At 47.4% G+C, this 21,513-nt stretch overlaps 1 protein-coding gene across 1 annotated transcript in view; it reads left to right on the plus strand.

Moving 5' to 3' along the window:
- Positions 1-308: 308 nt before the first annotated feature.
- LOC147229177 (transmembrane protein 65-like) overlaps positions 309-21,513 on the plus strand; it is a 42,877-nt gene continuing 21,672 nt past the window's right edge. The window contains exons 1-2 of the mRNA XM_086156019.1: positions 309-470; positions 674-1,058. Of these exons, the coding sequence (XP_086012145.1) occupies positions 737-1,058 (322 nt within the window). The 5' untranslated portion in view covers positions 309-470; positions 674-736. The remainder of the gene's footprint in view (positions 471-673; positions 1,059-21,513) is intronic.

Genomic DNA, 21,513 nt, shown 5'->3' on the forward strand with positions numbered 1-21,513 from the left:
GCAATGTAATGTAATATCTTCCCAGTCCGCTGAGAGAAGGTCCTTCTCCTCTGCGCCATCTCAGCCGCTGCGACGCAAAGGTGTCGCGCGCTCAGCGGGAGCGCGCATCGCACGCCGGGTTACGCGCACGGATGGAGTAAAGGGCCGCCCGCGTGCCCGACTGTGGCTTACGTCACTCTTACGCGCTTGTCGTAGCGGCCTTCCTATTGGTCGCAGAGCGCCCCGCCCCCTCCCTCCGCCTCCTCCGCCCGCCTCCTCCGCCTCCTCCGCCCGCTCCATCCCGGCCGCCCGGAAGGTGACGCCGCCCCGGGAAGCTCCGGCCGCGAAAATGTGATTTCCCAGCCGCGTCGCTTCACGCGTTCTAGTCGCCGGACGTCGTCCGGAGACGTACGAGTCCAGGCGGCGGCCGCCCCTTCGAAGTTTCCCCCCCCCCGGTGCCGGTCGGACGGGACAGCGGAGCGTCGACCGAGGTGCGTCCGTCGACGAGACAAGTTGCTCTCCGGTGTTTTTTTGCTTTCTTGTGTGACCTCCCGCTCCGAACGGTTAAAGTCGCCGCCGTGGCCGGTGGTTCGTTCACCTGACGTAACCCCGCCGTTGTTGTCGGGACGTTCCGGTGTCACCGGGCCCGCTCCGCCTCACTTTCGTCCTCCTCTGCTCCTTCTCTCCCCGCTAGCTCTCCCTCTCTCCGGCTCTCTCTCTCTCTCCCAGCGCCGCTTTGCTAGCCGCCGTCCCGGAGATGCTGCCCCGCCTGCGGAGGCTCCTCCGGCCCGCCTTGTCTCTGAGGACCGGGCTCCGCGAAGCCTCGGCGGTCGCACGGTGGCCCGGCGGCGGCGTCCGCTACCCGGGCGGTTGCGGCTCTCTCTACCCTGGCGGCGGCTGCGGGTGTCCGGCCGCCGTGGCCCCGCGGCGGCCCCTGGGCACGCACCCGCTCAAGGAGCCCGTGGAGCCTCTCAACTCCCCGCGCGGCGCCAAGGAGTTCATTTATAGGCTGCAGCCGTCCGAGCGCACGTGCCTGCTGCGCGAGCTGCACAGGTTCGAGTCCATCGCCATCGCGCAAGGTAAGTGGGAGCGTCGGGGACGCGCACCTGAGCCGCCGGGGACGCGCACAGCGCCGCTGGGGACGCGCACAGCCTTAGGCCACCCTTAGCCTCCCTAGCCTTTGACAAGTCTTCTTCTTCTTCTTCTTCTTTCGGCTTTTCCCTTCAGGTGTCACCACAGCAAGTCAACTTTCTCCATCTAACCCTATTCTCTGGATCCTCCTCTCTCACACCAACTACCTTCATATCTTCTCTCACTACGTCCACAAATCTTCTCTTTGGTCTTCCTCCAGACCTCATGCCTGGCAGCTTCGCCTTCAGCAACCTTCTACCCAGATCTTCACCATGGTTTGGACATGAACACTCCTTTGTTCATGTCCAACACATCTCAATCATCACTTTGTCTCGGTCATACATGTCCTGCACCCCTGTGACAGATTCTTCTTCTTTCGGCTTTTCCCTTCAGGTGTCGCCACAGTGAGTCAACTTTCTCCATCTCACCCTATTCTCTGGATCCTCCTCTCTCACACCAACTACCTTCATATCTTCTCTCACGACGTCCATAAATCTTCTCTTTGGTCTTCCTCCAGACCTCTTGCCTGGCAGCTCCAATTCCAGCATCCGTCTACCAATATATTCTCTATCCCTCCTCTGTCCATGACCCAACCATCTCAGTCTGGCTACTCTGACCTTCTCTCCAAAACATCTAACGTGTGCCGTTCCTCTGATAGACTCATTCCTGATCCTCTCCATCCTGGTCACTCCCAAAGAGAACCTCAACATCTTCATCTCTGCAACCTCTAGTTCTGCCTGCTGTCTTTTGGTCATTGGAACAGTTTCTAGTCCAAACATCATCGCTGGTCTCACGAGACCTTGTCCGTTTTAGACCGGACTTTGTTGTCTCGGTGTGTTCAGGGTAAAACGTCACAACGGGCAGGAACTAACCAAGCAAGAATGGTTTATTCAAAGTCAGGAGAATTCGCTTACGAGATATCCCGGGCCAGAAGGAACATCACCCCACGAGGATCGTTGGGCTTCTCTAGACACCTGCTGAGACGTGTCCAGTCGAATGTGTAGATGAAGAAGTTCTGGCCCCGATCCAAAGGGTCAGGCTCATTTTATACTTCTTGAACAAAAGATGAGATGAGCGATGAGAACAACTTTATTTGTCCCGAAGGAAGTTGTTGTGCCAGAGTTTCAAGTAAAAACATAACAATAATAGATAATAGTAGTCTAAAAGGTGGTAAGAAGTCCCCATAAGGTTTTACTCTCTTGGAATGTGGGCACCTGGGGTGCAGGGCTGTGTAAAACAGCGCCCAAATCAAAGCGGCGGGTTGGAAGAAGACCCTTAGAGGACTTCCTCCGACCCCCTGGCTCCGATCGATTACCCGCGGGGGGTGTCGGTGGAAAAGCACGGGGTAGCGCATTCCTTGACGCCACGTGATGAGGTCTCGCAGCTACATTTTAACAGTCTTTGCAATTGATACTGAAATATTGGTGTGACATAGGAGGTTTTACAATTTGAGGTAGGGGATTTTGCAAGTCCTTCTCTTGACGTGAGGATACTCACATCACACAAGGACTACAATCAAAATAAACTGTAAATACAATGAATGCATGTAAACATAGTCCATTACAATCATGACACAAAATCCTTACAACCTGCCTCGCAATCACAGAGTCTTAGGTTTTCTTCTTTCCTTTCGGGCTTTTCTCATTCAGGGGTTTCTGCAGCCGATCCGTCTAACCGCACCCACCAACCTCATGTCCTACATTACATTACATTATATGACATTCCAGTCATTTGGCAGACGCTTTTATCCAAAGCAACTTACAAAAAGTGCAATTCAGTCACCGAAGATCCCCAGTATCAGTCGTCGGAAGTCAGAATAGCCATCACAGAACCATATACATACATACATTCATTTCATCGTTTTTCATTTGTTGTTTTGTTTTTTCTGGGCTGTGGGCTAAGTGCGGGTAGTAGGGTGGTGCTTGGAGAAGAGGTATGTTTTCAGTTCACGGTGAAAGATGGGCAGCGACCCCGCCGTTCTGACCGTTTTCGGGAGTTTGTCGAACCGCCGAGGAGCCGAGAGCGAGGAGAGCCGAGACCGGCTGGATCGGCGGCCGGGGGGCTCTGAGTGACGGGTTGGACGGTTGCCGAGAGGTGGCCGATCAGAGGGGACGGGTGGGACATGTGGCTTGACCATATCCTGAAGATAAGGCCCTCTCATGATATCCACACACCTTCTCCTTGGCCTTCCTCTAGACCAGGGGTGGGCAAACGGGCCTCCAGGGCCGCATTGACTTTTAAAATTTGACGGACGGGCCGGGGCAGCACAAGGTACGATGCGTACAAAAAAAAGTATTTGTTAACATTACGTATCGGACTCGTCTGACAAAATAAAATCATCTCGGTTTTGAAGGCTCTGACGTTCGCTCGCATTTCACGCGCAAACCGGTTTTCCCTCGTAGCTTCTCGTCCGGCTCATTCGAGTGTGTCAGTAAGTCCACCGTAAAGACTAAATCACAAAACCAATCAGTGTCATTCAGCTCAGGAAAATTCTCAAGTAGCTCCAAAAATGAAATAATCTCCCGTTTGAGCTCCCACATTCATTGATCCGATCATTCACATCAAGTATGTATTCTGACCAATCTCTGGCGGGCCGGATTAAAAAGACCAACGGACCACATGAGGCCCGCGGGCCGTAGTTTACCCACCGCTGCTCCAGACCGCCCATTCTGGCGTCCGGCGCCCAATATATCGGTCCTCTGCAAGTGACCCGACCTCTCGGTCTGACCTACCGCGTGCCGTCCCTCCGTTACTCATCCCCGATCCCGTCCATCCTCGTCGCTCCCAAAGAGAACATTTTCATCTCAGTGACCTCCGGCTCTGCTGCCCGTCTTTCGGTCCTTGTCGCCGTTTATCGTGGTGGTGAAGCGTGAGGTGGTAATCCTAAGGTCTCGGAGCAGCCGGGGATCGGTCCTTTCCCGTGGCGCTCCCTGACGGGGGCAACTTTCGCAACGATTACCGAGTTGACCCATTAAATCAACGGGTGACTAGACGACGTCAAAATCAGGTGGCGATACAACTTGTAACCGATAGGTGGAGAGAGAAATGCAAAGATGTTTCCTCCTGCTACTTAAGCTACGAGGAACGTACATCTTAGTTTGTTCACCAGGGAAATTGTCTACCTTGGCGGTGAAACGTTGCGTCACGATGAAAGCACATACATGCAGGCACACATGAAACCCACAGGGATGCATTGAAGTGCCCGTTTTATGAAAAATAAAAACAACTTCCCACAGCACGAGAGTCTGAGAGAACCTGGGGCGATTCCAGCCAGGCTGAAAATCTCCCAGAAGGGGCGTTTCCCCACGGAGAGGCACGGCACGCCGATCGGACGTTAATTCAGAGGCAGCTACTACGGTCAGAAGTGTGATTTTACCAACTCCCTCCTTTTCCGTGCTTCGGTGGCGCGTCGCCCAGATCGCCCTCACGGAAAAACCACCCGGGGTCTTTTCCCAGTCGTGGTGTTTACCACCGTTTGATATTTTCACAAGTGTTTCATCCTTTATAGTGATGTAACAATATCAACAACCAAATTCAACAAAACTGGAAAAAGACCTCCCAGCGATATCTGTTGGCGGTATGGATGATCGGGAACGGCGAAGGGCGTCTCGATCAATATGGATCCGTGGGCAGAATTACCCGGCTTGTACGATATCGACTCTCCGCCGCACCACAACCGAGCGGAGAAGGAAAAGGCGATGGATTGAAAAAGCAGAGCTCTGGAAATACTTGGTGAAAATTGTAGTTCTTTAGCCCAAGACTAGGAAAAGACTGATGTAAGACTGCTAAGATGACCGCCTTACACTCAACGACCTAGATAACCGGAGCGTGCTGCAGAAATTTCCCTCCTATTTCAGTTTTAAGTCTGCGAATGAAAATGATAAGGTGGAAGGCCAGCTTTAATTATGTCCCTTCCAAGACTTAAGCCTTCTTCTTCTTCTCCTTCCCTTCAGGGTCTCCATAGCGAATCCACCATCTCCATCTAACTCTATTCCCTGGATCCTCCTCTCTCACACCAACTACCTTCATGTCCCCTCTCTCGACGTCCATCTTCTCTCTGGTCTTCCTCTAGACCTCCTGCCTGCCTGCCCTCCTCTGTCCATGACTCAACCATCTCAGAACATCTACCATGTGCCGTCCCTCTGACGGACTCATTCCCTATCCTATCCGTCCCGGTCACATCTTCATCTCTGCGACGTCCAGCTGTGCTTCTTGTCTTTTATTCAGTGCCATACAACATTGCCTGTGTCACCAGTGTCTTGCACACCTTTTCCTTTCATTCCGGCTGATAGTCCTATAAAATATTACCCCTGACACTTTTCTCCGCCCGCCCCAAAGACTCGAGCCGACGGCCTAATATGTTCCTTTGGGCATCAGCACACAGCATAGTGCATCGTGCACTATATCTCACCCTGTGCACTATGATCATGTCCATATTCTGTGCAGTACTTGTTTCCATTCCCTTTTTATAGTTCTTATATTCTTGATTTTTATCTTCACTTTCGCTGTTCTTCCTCCGCATGCACTGATACATTCTGATCCTGCAGCAGTCTGATTTAAAACTCGGTATCCTTCCTGGTTACAGCAGCGGTATTTCAAGGCCTCAGCTTCAATTCCATGAGGTGACCGAACAGTTCAGTGCTGGCAAACATTGTTTTTCTAGAGATTTTCTGGAAAATAAGCTTGCAGAGAGATGGTTTCAGTTTGCAAATAGATGCTAATCGCAGCCTGTTCATGAAGCGTGACTCGACCACAAGTGTAGTAGTGCGGCCGACCGTGACCTCTGACCCCTGACCTCCCCGCGGGCGGATGTGAGGGAATCTACCGAGAGCGCTCACTGGAAATCATGTCCATTTGTCAACCGTCCGATCAGCGGTCAGGAGCACCGTTGGGGAAATATGCTGCTGTTTCTTTGAAAACATTTTTCTCAACGTGCTAAGACACAGTTCCAGACCTGCGCACGTTTCACAAGCTTGTTCACCGCAGTGCACTGAAACTCTTTGTTCTTCAAGGCTCCCACTGTGCTGGCATCTCACAAACCCTAGGGTCCGCTGATCTAAACTTACCCAGAGAACATGAATGACTTGTCTTTTGTTCTAATCCAGTACACACACACACACACACACACACACACACACACACACACACACACACACACGAGGTTGTGAGGGAGCCAGTGCAGAAAATGCATGAAATGAGTACCTGCAATACCTATGTTTTTTTTTTTAAATATATCAATATCAGTATTTATTTATTTAGAAAAAAAAAAGTGTATTTTTTATTCTCTATGCATGCATCTACTGATTTTAATTTCCCCCCTGTCTCGTGGCTGCTGCTGATCAAGCTTCCCCACACTGATTCTTTAGAGGTTTCTATCTGGATGAGTGTCTGGCTGTGAACAGTTGGATTCACACCAGCGGCAAAGCAGACGCTGGAATTGTGTTGTTTTAAAGGTTTGTGGTGAACAAAATAAAAGCCAGCATCATCAGATTGATGATCGAGCAGCACGTACGTGGCTCTAGGAAACCGCTCACCATCCACATTGTGATATTATATCGTTGTATTATGCGGCTTTTTGTTCTGCTTGTGATGTTGGAGTCGGGTGAAACGAGGGCGTTCCCTGGTTCGATTCCAAGAGCAGGTCTTTTTGTTGTGAGTTTGCATGCATGCAGTGACACCTGGGAAAGGCTCCAGATAGATAGATATTAAATGAATGGCGATTAGAAAGGTGTGTGACAATATTTGACTATTTTCGTCTCCTCAGATGTCGTTGGCTCTGCACACACCTGTCATTAAAAGGTTGATGTGCCGCCAAAAGATAGGATGAACGGCGTTGCCTCGCATGCCGAGAAAGAAACACAGCGATTGATATTGCGACTGAAGAGGAGGGAGGTCGGAGAAGAGCGATGAGGATCAGCTGGGCAGCGAGTGTATTCCTGTGCAGGATTCTGTTCTTTAACATGATACTGATTTGAATAACCACAAATAATCACCCGCTGGTTTTATCTCCGCTATCGACGGAAGCAGGTGGGTTGTTGGTCAGGCGGCCTGGTTCCGGGGGCGTCCCGCAGGGGGACCCTCAAATTTCTGTGTGAAAACAGCTCTTTGAATGTTGGGGCTCCTCCGTACCCACCTTTATCTAATATATCTCCCGCTGCTCGGCAAACTCCCGCATGGTTCAGCGAGCCAGGTGAACTGCTGGACGCAGCGGGCGTCTGCACGTTTGGCAACAGGCCGCTGAACGTGTAACATGCACGCATTTGTTTTTACGGGGTACTTTTTCAGTGCTGGCCCCCCTTTCTGAACACGAACCCCCCAAATGACACGTTTTAGGATCATTGAAACCCACATCCGGCTTCATGTGCTTCTTTAAACACTGGTGTTTTCCCGTGAGCTGTCAGTAATGTTTAACCTGTGGTTTTGTCAAACAGAGGTTTTCCGGGGAAGGCTGGATGTGTTCTGGGTGAACCAGCGCATTGTGCTCTGGTTTGGAGGGATCGGGTTCCACAATCCAGCAGACAGTGTCCCGTGAATACAGTGGAAGGGATACTGTCAGCCATGAGGAACTGTGTGTTTCCAGTTGTCATTCACCCGGCATGGCGTTCACCGCTCTCAATGCTAGAGTTGCTTTATTTCTTATTCTGATCGGTGGGTTTACTGAGTCGTATGTTGCAGAGGAGGTAACAGCTTTGACGGCCATCTCATCCATCCACGAGAGAGCCGCTGATGCTTTTGAGATGTTTCAGGCTCCTGATAGAGCCTCCTCAGTGCCTCCTGCTAGGTTTTTCTGGCGAGTCCACTAGAGTCCACCCAAAACACTCTATGGTGATGATTGATCTCGTCTGGCCTGTAAACGCCTCGCCGTCGTAATGGGAGAGCTCGAGCGCGCCGCTGGGGACGAGGACTTCTGGGTTGACCTCCTCAGGAGGCAGCTGTGACCTACTAATCACCCCAAATCAAATGTTTTGGACTTCCCAATGTTAGAATCCCAACACCCCGTGCATTCTTCAAGGATCAACTGAACAATACTGGATCCCAAGCAGATTCATGGCATTTAGACGATCGCTATTCCAGGTTTCGGTGTTAGCCGACGTACGCATCTTTACCGAACCGAGCTGAGATCGAACTTTTCAAATGAGCAGGATATCTAGCTTCACTTGCCTCCAAGACATGGATTGTCACAATCCTGCCATCCAGTGATTATGATTGAGCTGTTTCCGTCACGTATGTCTTGTCCGCCCAGCCTCGTAGTCGCTCATTATTCCACCGTCGGAGGTGGTTGACTGCTGCCGAAGCGCTTGATGTGGGCCGTCATCTGCGGGCCAGAATACTCTGGAAAGTATTGATGGACTCCAATCCACTGAAACCACTTGTTATTTTCTAACCCCCCGAGCCTGCGGAAAGCTAAATATTGGTCTCGTCTTGTCAGCACTGTAGTCAGGCTGCGATTGCAGGGAACATTGACACGCACTTCACATTTTTCTTGAACGTATCAAGTCCCTCCTCGGTCTAAGACGGAAGCACAGCAAGGTGACCAGAAGCAGCGGCAGCGTCCTTCTGCTGCTGGGACCCGTGGAGCCCGCCTGGCGGAGGCCTGCTGACATCCTCACCTTCACGCTAAAAAAAAACAAACAAAACAGATTCTCTTACCTGCCACATGTATGCGGGCTGCAGAGCAGCTGACTCAGGGGTTGCCGGACCCTTCGCTCGCTTTCTCACACAGATTTTTCCGACGGGCTTATCATGAGCCATCGGGCATTGGTTCCTGCAGAGCCTGCGGGGCGCCAAGGACGCAACCCTTATTTTCATAATGCCGAATGATGAGGCAGTAGGCGCTCCTCTGGGTTAATAATGTAGTAATGTTTGAATTTAACAATTTAATTGTCCTGTATGTTGAGTGTATATGGAACTAAATACAATGCAAACTGTTTCATACGGCAGAAAGACATTTGCAGCTGTGTGAATTTTCCAATCGAGAAGTCGCAGCTATGACACGAGTGTCTGCAGCAGAATTCTTGCTCTGGTTTAATGGGGTCGGATAATTTCGAGCCTTCGCTTTCACCTGCTGCATGTTCCGGTCCGTAGGAGGAAGCGGTGGAACTCCGAGAGAACCCACGCAGGCACGGAGAGAACTTTTAAAATCTATGCTAAAAGCCCCCGGTCAGCCCCTGGATCTGATCCTGTGTTCTTCAAAAACTAAAGAAAAGGACATTTTTGCTTCGATCATGATAAAAGTTCTTGTTTTTTCCGCTTGGTCATTTGAGTGTCTAAATTAATACTAATGTCATCATTGTTACTTCAGTTTAATCTTTAAAAAAAGCCAGTTTTAGCAGCAGAAGAACTTTGGACCATCAGTCTTAGCCTTCACACTGAACTTTGACGTGACCTTTAGATGGATTTAAAACCAACGAGAGGTCGACATTTAGAACGAGGGACTTCAACAACATGTAAACAACAAAGGATGAATAGCAAATTCAATTCAAATCCAGATATTCTGCTGAAACTTTGAATTTTTCCAGCATCCACCAACATGGCGTGCAGTGAAGACACGAACGGCGAACCATCATCTGATTCTGGTAGACTGTGCTTCATAATGTGTTAAGTTATTGTAGTTCAGACCAGCTGGGCGTCTCTCAGGAAGGCACGTCTCGGTGGCTAAATTTACATGGCTGATGAATCAGTTGCATATATTTCCGTTATGGTTGATGATGATGCTTTATCCTGCGTTCGGTGTTACGATGTAAAGGAAAGTTAAGTGGAACTGAATCAGATCGTAGGTTTGTTGGCTTCAATAAATGTGCTGGTTATTTCCCCGCACACCTTCTATGCAGCTCACTGTTAATGGAGACCGTGCTGATATACCGTCTCCCTGGGGTCTTGTTCAATATTTGCAAGTCACCGTTACAGTGCTGACATTTCATTCTTTGGGGAGCAGCAGAATGACTCGGCCAGCTGTATAGTCGGCTCGGTTGCTTTCCCCACTGATGCTGTCACTCTGACTCCATAGTATCAGCGCGGTAAACACATCTCCGCGGACGTGATCGTGCCAATATTCTGCTGAAACTTTGACACATCTCCTCCTACCTCAGCGTCACGACAATACCTTTAGGAAGGCAAAAAAACGGGTTTTGATTCCCCGTGTAATAGAAATATGTAGTATTCCGGCACGTCAAACTCCACGATAGTCATAAGAACGAGAACACGGCGCCGCTGATAAAGAAACAGTGACCAGACGGCCGGCAGGCAGGATTCACACTCCGATCTGTGGCGTTAACGGCCAAAGGACAGAAACGAGGGCTTAATTTGACAGAGAAAAGTGCTTGAGATAAAGCGTCACGTCTGACTGTCTGTTCTCAGGAAGGGCTGTAACGGATTCCAAGCCTCCGTGTTCTCTCCGTGTCCGCCTGGCTTTTCCATGGCTTCTGCAGCTCCCTACCAAAGGACAAAAACATGCAGGAGGTTTCTGGAGCGTACAGACGCTTACATGTCTCTAAATGATGAGTGAATGGCGAATTTATGGAAAAAGATGTGATGAAAAGAGCGTCTTCTCTCCGTCGATCCGAGTGAATCCCTTATTTGTGGGTTCAGGCTGCTGGCAGATGAATTTGAAGGGTTCACTGGGAGGTGCCACCACAATCATTTCGCACGTCAGATGCTGCTGATTGAAGTGCAACATTTGAACTCCAATGCCATCGTGTGATTAAGAATATTCACTTTTGTTGTGTTTTTTCGCCTTTGCACCCGTCAGGGAAATGGATGCACGAAGAGGAGTCGCCTCTGTGTCGCCGTTTATATGGATTTATGGGAAACTGAAACAGAATATTGCATATTTTGTTTTTAAGATCCTCAACAATTCAAATTCAGCCTATATTTCAGAACAACCACATTTCAACCTGCTTTACTTTTCAGTTTAGTCAAGGACTCTACATTTTTCTTTTCCAACTACCTTGAAGGAACTCTTGAAGGGCGCCTTGAGGAACAGCTGATGTAAAAAGTGTGTGTTTCCTTGTGTTTTCCAACAAGCAGCCTTGATTCATTGTTTGATTCAGAAGCTTCTGAAAGGGAAGAACAAAATCACTGCATATGGCTTGTCTCCATTGTGAAGCCAGACAGATGGATCCCGTCATGGATTAGATTAGAATGGCGTCGCAGGAGGGCAGGTAGGAGTCGCAGGATGTGTTTGATATTCTGGGTGACGTTTGGAAAGAAAGAGACCGTGATGGATCATTTTATTATTCTGTGTGTGTGTGTGTGTGTGTGTGTGTGTGTGTGTGTGTGTGTGTTCATGTATGTGTGTGTGTGTGTGTGTGTTAATGTGACCTTTATGAAGTTTTGTCACTTGTGCTGGTACCGCAGGAGGCCCGTGGCTGGAAACCAGGATGGAAATATCACTGCACAGTCATTAGGGAAAAAAAAGAATAAACAAGAGGCATCGATTCTTCTGCGGGTTTATCTGCCAACTTCCCATCATCCAAAACCAGATGGCTATACTTTTCTGACTTGTGTGGGTCTTATGAAAGCACTTTTGTTTTCAAGACAAACTTTATTTTATTTAGCAGAAGTGCGGAAAATATGACATTGATTTTCACCCCTGGAACAGCGATGAGATGTATGAGCTAAGTTCCCTGATGGAAATAGCCTAGCCTAAGAAGCTGGTGGATTCATTCTGACGTCACGGGATGCAGGAACCTGTTCCAGCTTCCATTTGGCGAGTGTTGGGGTTCAACCCTGGGCCACGTATACAGACAGACAACCGTTCACTCATTCGCACACCATAGAGAGACGACATACCGATGCCAAGATGAATTCTACCTATGCAGATCAATGGTGAAGAGAGAGCGAGACTTGCCTGGGTGAGGTATCGTCATTACGGCTGGTGAATATTTAATGATACATTTGCATCTGCTGGGTTAGCGAATGCATATTTTTACCATTTTAGCATTTCAGAGTGAGTTTCATCCGGGCTACATTCATTTTGGCTTCAACAAAAGCGGAGGATTCAAATCTGGGCAGCAACAAACTCGACTGCCAACTAATGCGTCCCTGTGGGAATCCATTGAAGTGATGCTCAGCACAGATGTTGCGGCACATTTTAGTTTCGTGTCAGTTTCCATCTCTGGGTTTGTGAAGTTCCAGCACAGGCGTCCTACAGTCGGTGCTTTAAGCCTCCCTGTTCAAGTTTGGTGCACCCTCCGTGCACGGCAATTAAATCTAACATGCGACTATTCATAGGTTTCACGGCAGAAAGGAAAAGCAAAAAGTGTTACAAATAGAAGTCATTTTAAATGCAATAAAACAAGATGACTGCAAATTTCACATATTATTGCATAGTTTACTGGGACTGTTCTCATTATATTGCACCATTCATCAATTCTATTTCACAGCCCTGCGTGTTTGACTGAGAGATGTTGACTGACAGCTCCAGCGAAGAGGCGGAGAATTAAAGCGCCGGCAACCCCTCAAGACATAAAGTAAACGCACGTCGGAATGGGTAGAAAGTGCTCCTCGGGGTGATTTTCGCATGGGTGGAGGCAGTGCAATCTGAATATGTCTGTTTTTGTGGGTTGGGGGGATTATCGTTTCTTTCTGTGATGTACTTGTGAGCCACCCGAGACCTTTCCTGTCTTCTGCTGAGCAGCTGGCAAACCGTGTCATTATGCAACATGTCAAGCTGTTCTCAATGGGGAAATGGCTGGAAGATCCAAGCAGATTTCTCAACAGGTTGTCCTCCTCGTATCTCCTTAGACTGCACTGACGCCCATCAACCTGGGGGAATCCGCCCATCTCCATGTCCTTTTAAGCTCCAAATTTGTTTGCTCCCTTCTCAGTCAGTCTCATTTCTACCAGGAACGTGGAAAAACAGCCCAACGCAACCGGTTCTATCAAGCAGGGTGGGTTCAAACGGAGGACTGGCTAAGATGCTGAGGAACACAAATGTGTCTGTGACGGCTTCAGGCTTGCACCGAGCATTCACGGAGGCATAAACGTAAGACGTCTCACCTCCAGAGTTGAAAAAACTTCAAAACAAACTTCTGAAAAACTAGAAGGTGCTTTTACTTTGAAAGATGAATTCTGCCTGTGTGTAGTTTTATCCACCGCTTGCAGCAGCAGTGTTTGGTCTGCAGTCATCGGCAGCGGCTGCGGGAAATCAAAATGAACTGAGTGAGAACGGACAGAGCCCGTGCAAAAGCGTTGATGCTCGGCTACTACTGTTGTTTTCTTTCAGAGCTCTGGGGTTGATTGTCCCCGAGCTCCTCTGAAACATGGGTTCAGAGAAACTTAAAGGCGAGAGATCTTCTCTACATATTCATCCTTGGTCTCAAAGGGGGAGATCGTCGTCTCTGCGCTCTTTGGAAATCCAGTATGAGCTTGTTTTGTTTCTATTTTTTAGGTTCAGAGACAAAGTATTATCAGACTTTGGCCTGTTCCATCCCCATCTGGGATTCGTCCAGCCCATGCTGTGACATCTGTGAATTGTATGATTGGGTTTGAGGGCCGATGAGGGAAGCAGCCAAGTGTGCAGAGAGAACAGAGTACGCTGGTTTTCTGTCCACCGTCTGTTTGATTGAGAAAAAAAAAGGGGGACCACAGGGTTGCTGACTTCCAGATTGCTTCCAAACTGGACTGGTTTGGTGATGAGCATGCTGGGAACTGGAGTGTTGAAATTCATATCAAACCCCCTAAAAGTGGCGGTCTTTGGTTACTGTATCTTCTAGAGAAGATGGAGTGTGGAGGCCTCTAGCCGTTCTTAGCCCCCGATCCTCTGTTGTTCCAGTGTTAGATAAATGCTTGTACTTCAGAGTGTGTGAGACCATGCTAGCTCTGCGTCTCTGTGATCGGTCTTTCCGATGCTTTTCAAGGTTCACTAGCCTTCCTCTCAGAAATGAAAACAAAATGACACAATAATGGAGCAGGCTGAGCTCTAAGGTGTAGTGACCAGCGTTGCAAATGGTCTCCAAATATGAAGCACTCACATCACCTCACACTATAAAGATTCTTTCCACTGGACCAGATTCACCAGTTCACACTCACGCACCGATGGAGGCAGACCATCGGTGTGACCGTCTCGGCAGACGGTCCCGACGACACGACGATTAAAAGGTACCTGGTGATATTAAAGCAGGGTCTAGACAAAGTGATAGAGATCTAAAAATAAGTGATCCTGGTCGCGTCGCCCGTAATTCATGCTGCTGAGTCACATTTGAACGGTTGCCCTTTCAAGGTCACTTCCATAGAAACATCTTGAAATTCAACGTCACACTTTTATCTGCAGCAGCTCATAGTTGTAGTTTCTTAGGTAAATAGAGAATGCAAAGTCACTTTGAGTGGACTTAGCTGCCGTATTTGGAGGTAAGCAGCCTTTTTAAATGTTAGCCGGGGGCTATTATTGCCTTTTTTTATTTCTCCGTAAAGAAGGTTAAAGACTGACACGGAGCAGCCTTGTTCACAAACAGAATATTATTTATACAAACACACATATTTACATATATGTATATGTGAATATTTTTTTTGAAGGTTCTTCATTTTCTCCTCTTCAGTGTCGAAGATGATGTGCACTGAAACACATTAGCATAGAATTATTACCAACTCCATATGATGATGCTATTGGGGGTTCGATGAGATCTTGTAAGGTTTAGTTTAGATTTTAAAAGCAGCAACAGAGCTCAAGAATGCATTTATCAGCAGATGTTCATGCATTGTTGTTGATCAGAACCAACCCACGCTCTCTAGCAGATGGAGCCACTGTCATCTGTATTGTGTGAGTCTTTTTGGTTGTGTTTGAGTAAGCTTTTTAAAACTTTTCCCCTTTTTCGCTTTTTGTTCCTGCTAATATTCCTGTAACACACATCAAAGAGGGGCGCTTGATGTTTTCTTGCTTGTCGTGAGAGTCGCTGTTTTGTCAGGGGGGCATTTCAAGGATTTCTATTTGTTGTGTTTTCAGTAACTCCTCAGTTGCCTAATTGGTGCTGCAGTGTTTGTTTGTCTATCCGCCACATACTAAAGAGAATTGTGGATTTTAACTGCTCTTTTACGCCTCAAGTGTTTTGGTGGTGCCGTAACCCGGTAGTGGTTGTTTTCCTTTCACTTTTTATCACTGCATCGACTGCGACCAGGTCATTGTTCCCTCTGAAATGTAATTAAAAAACATTCTTAATTTGAGATATACTACAAGAACTGGCAAGAGAAATCGAAAGGATGTTTTTTTCTGTGTGATACAATTTAACACTCACACGATAAATGTCAACATTTCTATGGGAATAAATTACCATTCAACTTAAATGGGGTCCAATTATTAAGAGATACTAAAAGTAAATCTATTTGTAGAGGACGTTCCATCCGAATGCTGCACAAGTGAGAAGGGTGAGGAATCGGACCAAAATAAGTGCCACAATGATGCTCGCGTTTCGATTTAATGTCAGACTAATCGAACAAGCGACATCCTAAATGGACATCTTGCCATTTAAATCAATCTCTTGTAATTCAAAATGTTAAGACAATGTCATTGGTTGATAGTGCAACATATTTTTCATCTTCCTAATGCATAATATCATTTTTTAACCACAATAGAGTGAAGGAACAGCACCCTTTTAGCGCTTTTAACAGAAAACAATCAAGTCCTTTCATCAAACCTCAAATACGTGATGTAATGATGAATGCTAAAGGTTAATTTTTCAACGTGGACTTCATGGCTTGCTGGGATGCAGCCGAGAGCAGAGTTTCCTGTCGGCGTTCCCATAAATCACGGCGAACAGTATGGCGCGGGGAACTTTGATGAATGGCCCGAGGCATTACTGTTCTCGTTCCGGTGAACTCCATTGATCCCCTGGGCGTGCACGCTGTATCCGGCACACCGGAACGTGAGCACACAAACGTGGAAAAATGAAGTGAAATCAATTCATTTGGACAAATGCAGCGCCGACTCGCCATGTTCCCTCGCCGACAGCGTGTCGCATGGCAGTCACATAATGACAGTCCTTTCCGTCATGACGGAAACGGCAAAATCCGTGAAATCCCGCAAGAGAACACGGATGTGTTTAATTTTCTGTATCCATATCAAGGGCTGTGTTGTAAACACCCACACAAACAAATGCACAAGGCTTGAGAGCAAGGCTGCCAGAGATGAAAAATGCCTCTTCCTTCTCGTGTGTGACCTCCATATCTGCCCGGGCAGAATTTGTAGAAAGTCATCCTGCCCTCCCTTTTTCATTTTCATAGACGTGTGTGTCGTGTGCAGCTAACTGGACAGCGGATCATTTTAATTTAAAGCGGCAACAGAAGAATCACGTCACGTCAGCGAACTGAAGTGGCTTCTAGCCGGATGTCTTGTCTGAGTCTTTTACAGTAAACGCCTTCCGTCTCTCTGATTTTCACCAACCAGATCATGGTGATCACCTCACCGGGAGAAAATATCTCGAATCACGTCCAGAATTGCGATGAGTGAATGAGAGGAACTCGGGTGGAACGGTGAGGCTACAGGGAGTGGAGATCAAGAAGCTGGAGGATTTCAGGTACTTGGGGTCAACAGTCCAGAGCGTAGGAGAGTGTGGAGAAGAGGTGAAGAGACGGTCCAAGCAGGTTGGAATGGGTGGAGAAAAGTGTCAGGGGTACCAAGAGATGGAAGAACATCAGCCAGAAGAAAAGGAAAGGTGTACAAGACAGTGGTGAGACCAGAGATGATGTTTGAACTAGAAACTGTTCCAATGACCAAAAGACAGCAGGCAGAACTAGAGGTTGCAGAGATGAAGATGTTGAGGTTCTCTTTGGGAGTGACCAGGATGGAGAGGATCAGGACTGAGTCCATCAGAGGAACGGCACATGTTAGATGTTTTGGAGAGAAGGTCAGAGAAGCCAGACTGAGATGGTTGGGTCATGGACAGAGGAGGGATGGAGAATATATTGGTAGACGGATGCTGGAATTGGAGCTGCCAGGCAAGAGGTCTGGAGGAAGACCAAAGAGAAGATTTATGGACGTCGTGAGAGAAGATATGAAGGTAGTTGGTGTGAGAGAGGAGGATCCAGAGAATAGAGTTAGATGGAGAAAGTTGACTCGCTGTGGCGACACCTGAAGGGAAAAGCCGAAAGAAGAAGAAGAAGACGTCCAGAATTGCGATGAGGCTCTTTTCAATTTCTCTTCGGTGCATTTAGATCTGGAAGTGAAGACTAGGGCGACACGAATGAGGTGAGAAAAGTCTTGTAGGATGTGTGTTTCTGTCTGCGGAGGTTCTCAGTCACTCAGGTCACGGTGACGTCTTGACCAAATCTTCTTGTTGCGGCAACTGGATTTGAATTTCTTCACTTGAAGACGTTTCACCTCTTTTTCAGTTCAGTTCAGAAGCGAAGAAGCCTCTGGGACGAGGGGTGAAATGTCTTAAAGTGAAGACGTTTAAGTCCAGTTGCCACAACAAGAAGATTCCAACAAGGATGCGCGTTTATCCACAAACACCGACATCGTCTGCTTTGAATGAGTATCTGAGATCTGAGAAGAAAAAATAAATAGTTGGTATGCGTCCACGTCCATGCTTGCTACTTTTGACATGCCTGAATTTTCCCACGAGGAGCAGCTCCTCTGGATTCCAGGCTCACTATCGATCCCCTGTAATGGAGGACAAACAGCCATGCCGGCCATCAGTGTCCTAATAATTATCTTGAGGAAGTCCAGCAGATAGGAGGGGGAACGAGCTCCCGCCGCTTTCTGTTTCTCCATCGTGGGTTTTCTCGAGAGATGATGCAAAGACTCGCTGCTGCATTGTTTGACCTCATTCTTTTTTCATGAGCATAGACAGGCATCGTTTTTGTTGTTTTTTCAGGGCCGGGAATGATGCATTGCAACACTTCTATTGTATCAAGGCGAGAGGGAAAAAACACGCATTTCAGGGTGATCATTCAAATTTAATCTGACTCTCAGCCACTGTGACTGTCTCTTAAATCACATTGCGGTGATCTGATTTATGTGCGTCAGTAGTTTTTATATTAGTAACCCAGAGCTGCTTCCACAGACATAGTATGTGTTTAATCCCAAATGAAAATTCCTGCCGTGGCAGTCTTTAAGCCGCTTTCACAGATTTTTTTGTTTTTCCCTCCTCATACAGTGGGGAGAACATGTGTTGATGCACCGCTGATTTTTCAGCTTTTCCCACTTGCAACGCATGTAGAGGTCTGTCATTTTTATCATAGACACTCTTCAACTGTGATTGACGGAATCAATAATAAAAATCCAGAAAAACACTTTTTTTTTTTTTTTTACAGGTGATTTTTAAGTCATTAGTTTGCATTTTATTGCATGACATCAGTATTTGATCACCAACCAACCGGTAAGAGTTGTCCTATTAGTTTCTTAAGAAGCCCTCCTGTTCTCCACTCGTTACCAGTATTAGCTGCACCAGTACCTTTCTAGAAGACAGCTGTCCACACACTCAACCAAACAAACTCCAACCTCTCCACAACGGCCAAGACAGATTTTTGTTTTAGATTCCATCAGTCACAGTTGAAGAGCACCTATGATAGAAATGACAGATCTCTACATGCTTTGCAAAGGGCAAAAGCTGAAAAGTCAGCAGTGTATCAAATACTTATTCTCCCCACTGTGCATGTATTATACTCTTGCTATAACTTGGCCATTTGCAAAAGGAAGGAGCAGAGCTTCTCTGACATTTGGTGGAATGACCTAATGACATGCAAATGCAGTCATTCATTCATTTATTATCTACACCGCTTATCCTGTCGCAGGGGTGCTAGAGCCATGTGTCAGCTCACTCTCACATTCACACGTCGCATCGAGACATGCAACCATTTCCCCCTCATTCATGCAGTTCAGGCTACCTAGAGAATGTGTGCTTTTGAACTTGGGCAAGAAACCCCAGTAGACTCCACCCAGAAGGGCTTCCTATTAGATTCCAACGCAGGACTTTCTTGCCTTGAGGTGCGAACGGCCGCGCCACCCTGCCGCCCATATCCAGATACATCAATATCATCATCTTTGTTTGAGGCCAGGCTTTCCCTTCTGCCTCCAAACAGGAAGTCCATTTCCTACTTCTGGTTTTTGGCAAATGGTCTCATTCATTTCTGAACCTGATGACGGTTGTAGTGCCAGAAAGCAGCTGCCTGTAACAAAGTCCACAAAGGCTTCAGGATTATTTGCTAACGGAAGCGTCTTTCCATCAAGTTCCCTATTGCTGCCGCCCCAGTAACTTACACCTTGCAATTTCATGGACACGGACACTTTTCTATGAAATATTTTGTTCCAATCCAAGTTTCTCCTGTGTTTATGCAAAGCCCAAAAAGAGGCCGCCAGGCAAGGATTGCTCCACCTGCAGCTCCTGCAGTATATCTCCTGCTTCACAGGTCAGGATGGAAGATGAGCAGCCACGGCTGAGTCAGGGAGCAGGAATTGGGTGATGTTTGTTACGTGCGAAAAATCAAATCAGTGCAGCTAAATTAAAATTTGTTTTGTGCTAATTAAAGCGCTGTGTTGTAAATCACCACGGCTGGTAATCACAAGCCTCTCATTACCGCTGTCTCCGTCTGATGGTGGCTCTTTCCTCCATGCTCATGTCCACTTTGGCCCAGAGGAGTCTCATTTTCATCTCGCGTGTTTCTTCAGATGTCTAATTTTATGCTTATGAGATCCTAAGCCCGGCGCTTCATGCACGGTCATGCTTTTTATTTTTATTTGCTGAAAGAGGCATGTTCTTCCCCGAATCCAGCTCCAAATGTCGAGCCTGCACTCTCTTCTCTCTTAATTACTTGTTCAGATTCCTTTGACAAAAAAACAGCGTAAAAAAAGGAGGACGAATAAACTGACTAAGCCGTTAGAATTGAATAATATCGGCAAAAGCAACTAGGATTCGTGATGGCTTTTTAATCCTTCATCCAAAAACGGTTCCTGGTCTTTTTTTTTAAAAAGCCAGTGAAAGATTTTTTTTTTTCACAGTCTACAATTTCTGAAGTAGATCTGAGAAACTTAAAAACTAAAAAGAATGAATCCTCTCACCTGAAATTGTCAGCACTGTCTTTGTCACTTACACTGAATGTATTTCAGGGCAGATCGCCGTGGAAGAGGTTTACTTCTCACACTCTCTCACCAACCCTTCCAGCTTTGACAAATAAATGCGAGAACACACTTCTTCCCACTGCCTTTACGACCCTGAGCGGTTGAAATGAACCAATACTTCACTCTACGTCCCAGCCAGAAACGCCGCTGTGTAAGACATCATTGCACATCTAGCTATCTCCTCTACAGGTTGGTGCAGTTTGTTATGGGAGCCTGTTTTCACAGTCACTAAAAGTCTTTTCTTTTGACACAGTCATGCTTTTTTAAGCCTGCTGAACGTACGCCTGCACACCATCCTTTTACAGTCACACAGCGGGATTTGGACCAGATTAAGTTACTCAGATGTCTCCTGCCACTCATACATCCAAAGACTTTGAAAAGATTTGGAAAACACTTGTGTAAAAGTGTCTCCTCATACCTGTTCACATCGAACGACTAGGTTTAGAGCAGGGGTGGGCAAACTACGGCCCGCGGGCCACATCCGGCCCGTTGGTCTTTTTAATCCGGCCCGCCAAAGATTGGTAGAGAATTCATACTTGATGTGTGTGATTGGGTCAATGACTGTGGAGATTATTTCATTTCTGGAGCTACTTCAGAACACTTGAGAATTTTCCGGAGCCGAATGACACAGATTGGCTTTGTGATTCAGCCTTTACTGTGGACGTACTGACACACATGACTGAGCTGGACGTGAAGCTACAAGGGAAAAAACGCTTTGCGCACGAAACGCGAGCAAACGTTAGAGCCTTCAAAACCAAGCTGGTTTTATTTTCAAAGCAAATGTAAGTCCAACGTCAGACGAGTCCGATAGGTGCCGTTAACACCTTTTTTATATGTATCGTATCTTGTGCTGACCCGGCCCGTTTGTCAAATTTTAAAAGTCAATGTGGCCCCTGAGCCAAAAAGTTTGCCCACCCCTGGTTTAGAGTTTTGAGAGACTGAAACTTTACCAAGATTGTGTATCTTACAGTCACTTTTTACAAGACTAAAACTCCATTCTCTCAGCAAATTCCCCTCCATGCAGTGTTTTCACCAGGTGTCTGCGAAGCCGCTGTTATTTCACTCCACTGTTCCGTCTCCACTGGGTGGCGACACATCGGAGGGTGGACGCGATCCAAGCCGGGCTGTTCGGCCCGCAACTCCGCCATCCCTCCTTTTTCTGGACGCTCCATACAAATCTGGACGTCCTTCGCCGTCCCAAAGACAAATGCAGCCTCTGCCGCCAGCACCGCTCTGGGGCTGTTTGTCCACAGGGTTTCCTGTGTTGTTGGAGCTCGTCTACTGCTTGTTGATAGTGTGATGACAATATCAAACGCGGTTGAGATCGTCGTTAAACCAAGGCTAGGGAAAGT

Source organism: Fistularia commersonii, chromosome 11 (genome assembly GCF_037954325.1).
Source record: "Fistularia commersonii isolate RoL2024-O1a breed Wild chromosome 11, RoL_Fcom_v1.0, whole genome shotgun sequence".
Classification (NCBI taxonomy): domain Eukaryota; kingdom Metazoa; phylum Chordata; class Actinopteri; order Syngnathiformes; family Fistulariidae; genus Fistularia; species Fistularia commersonii.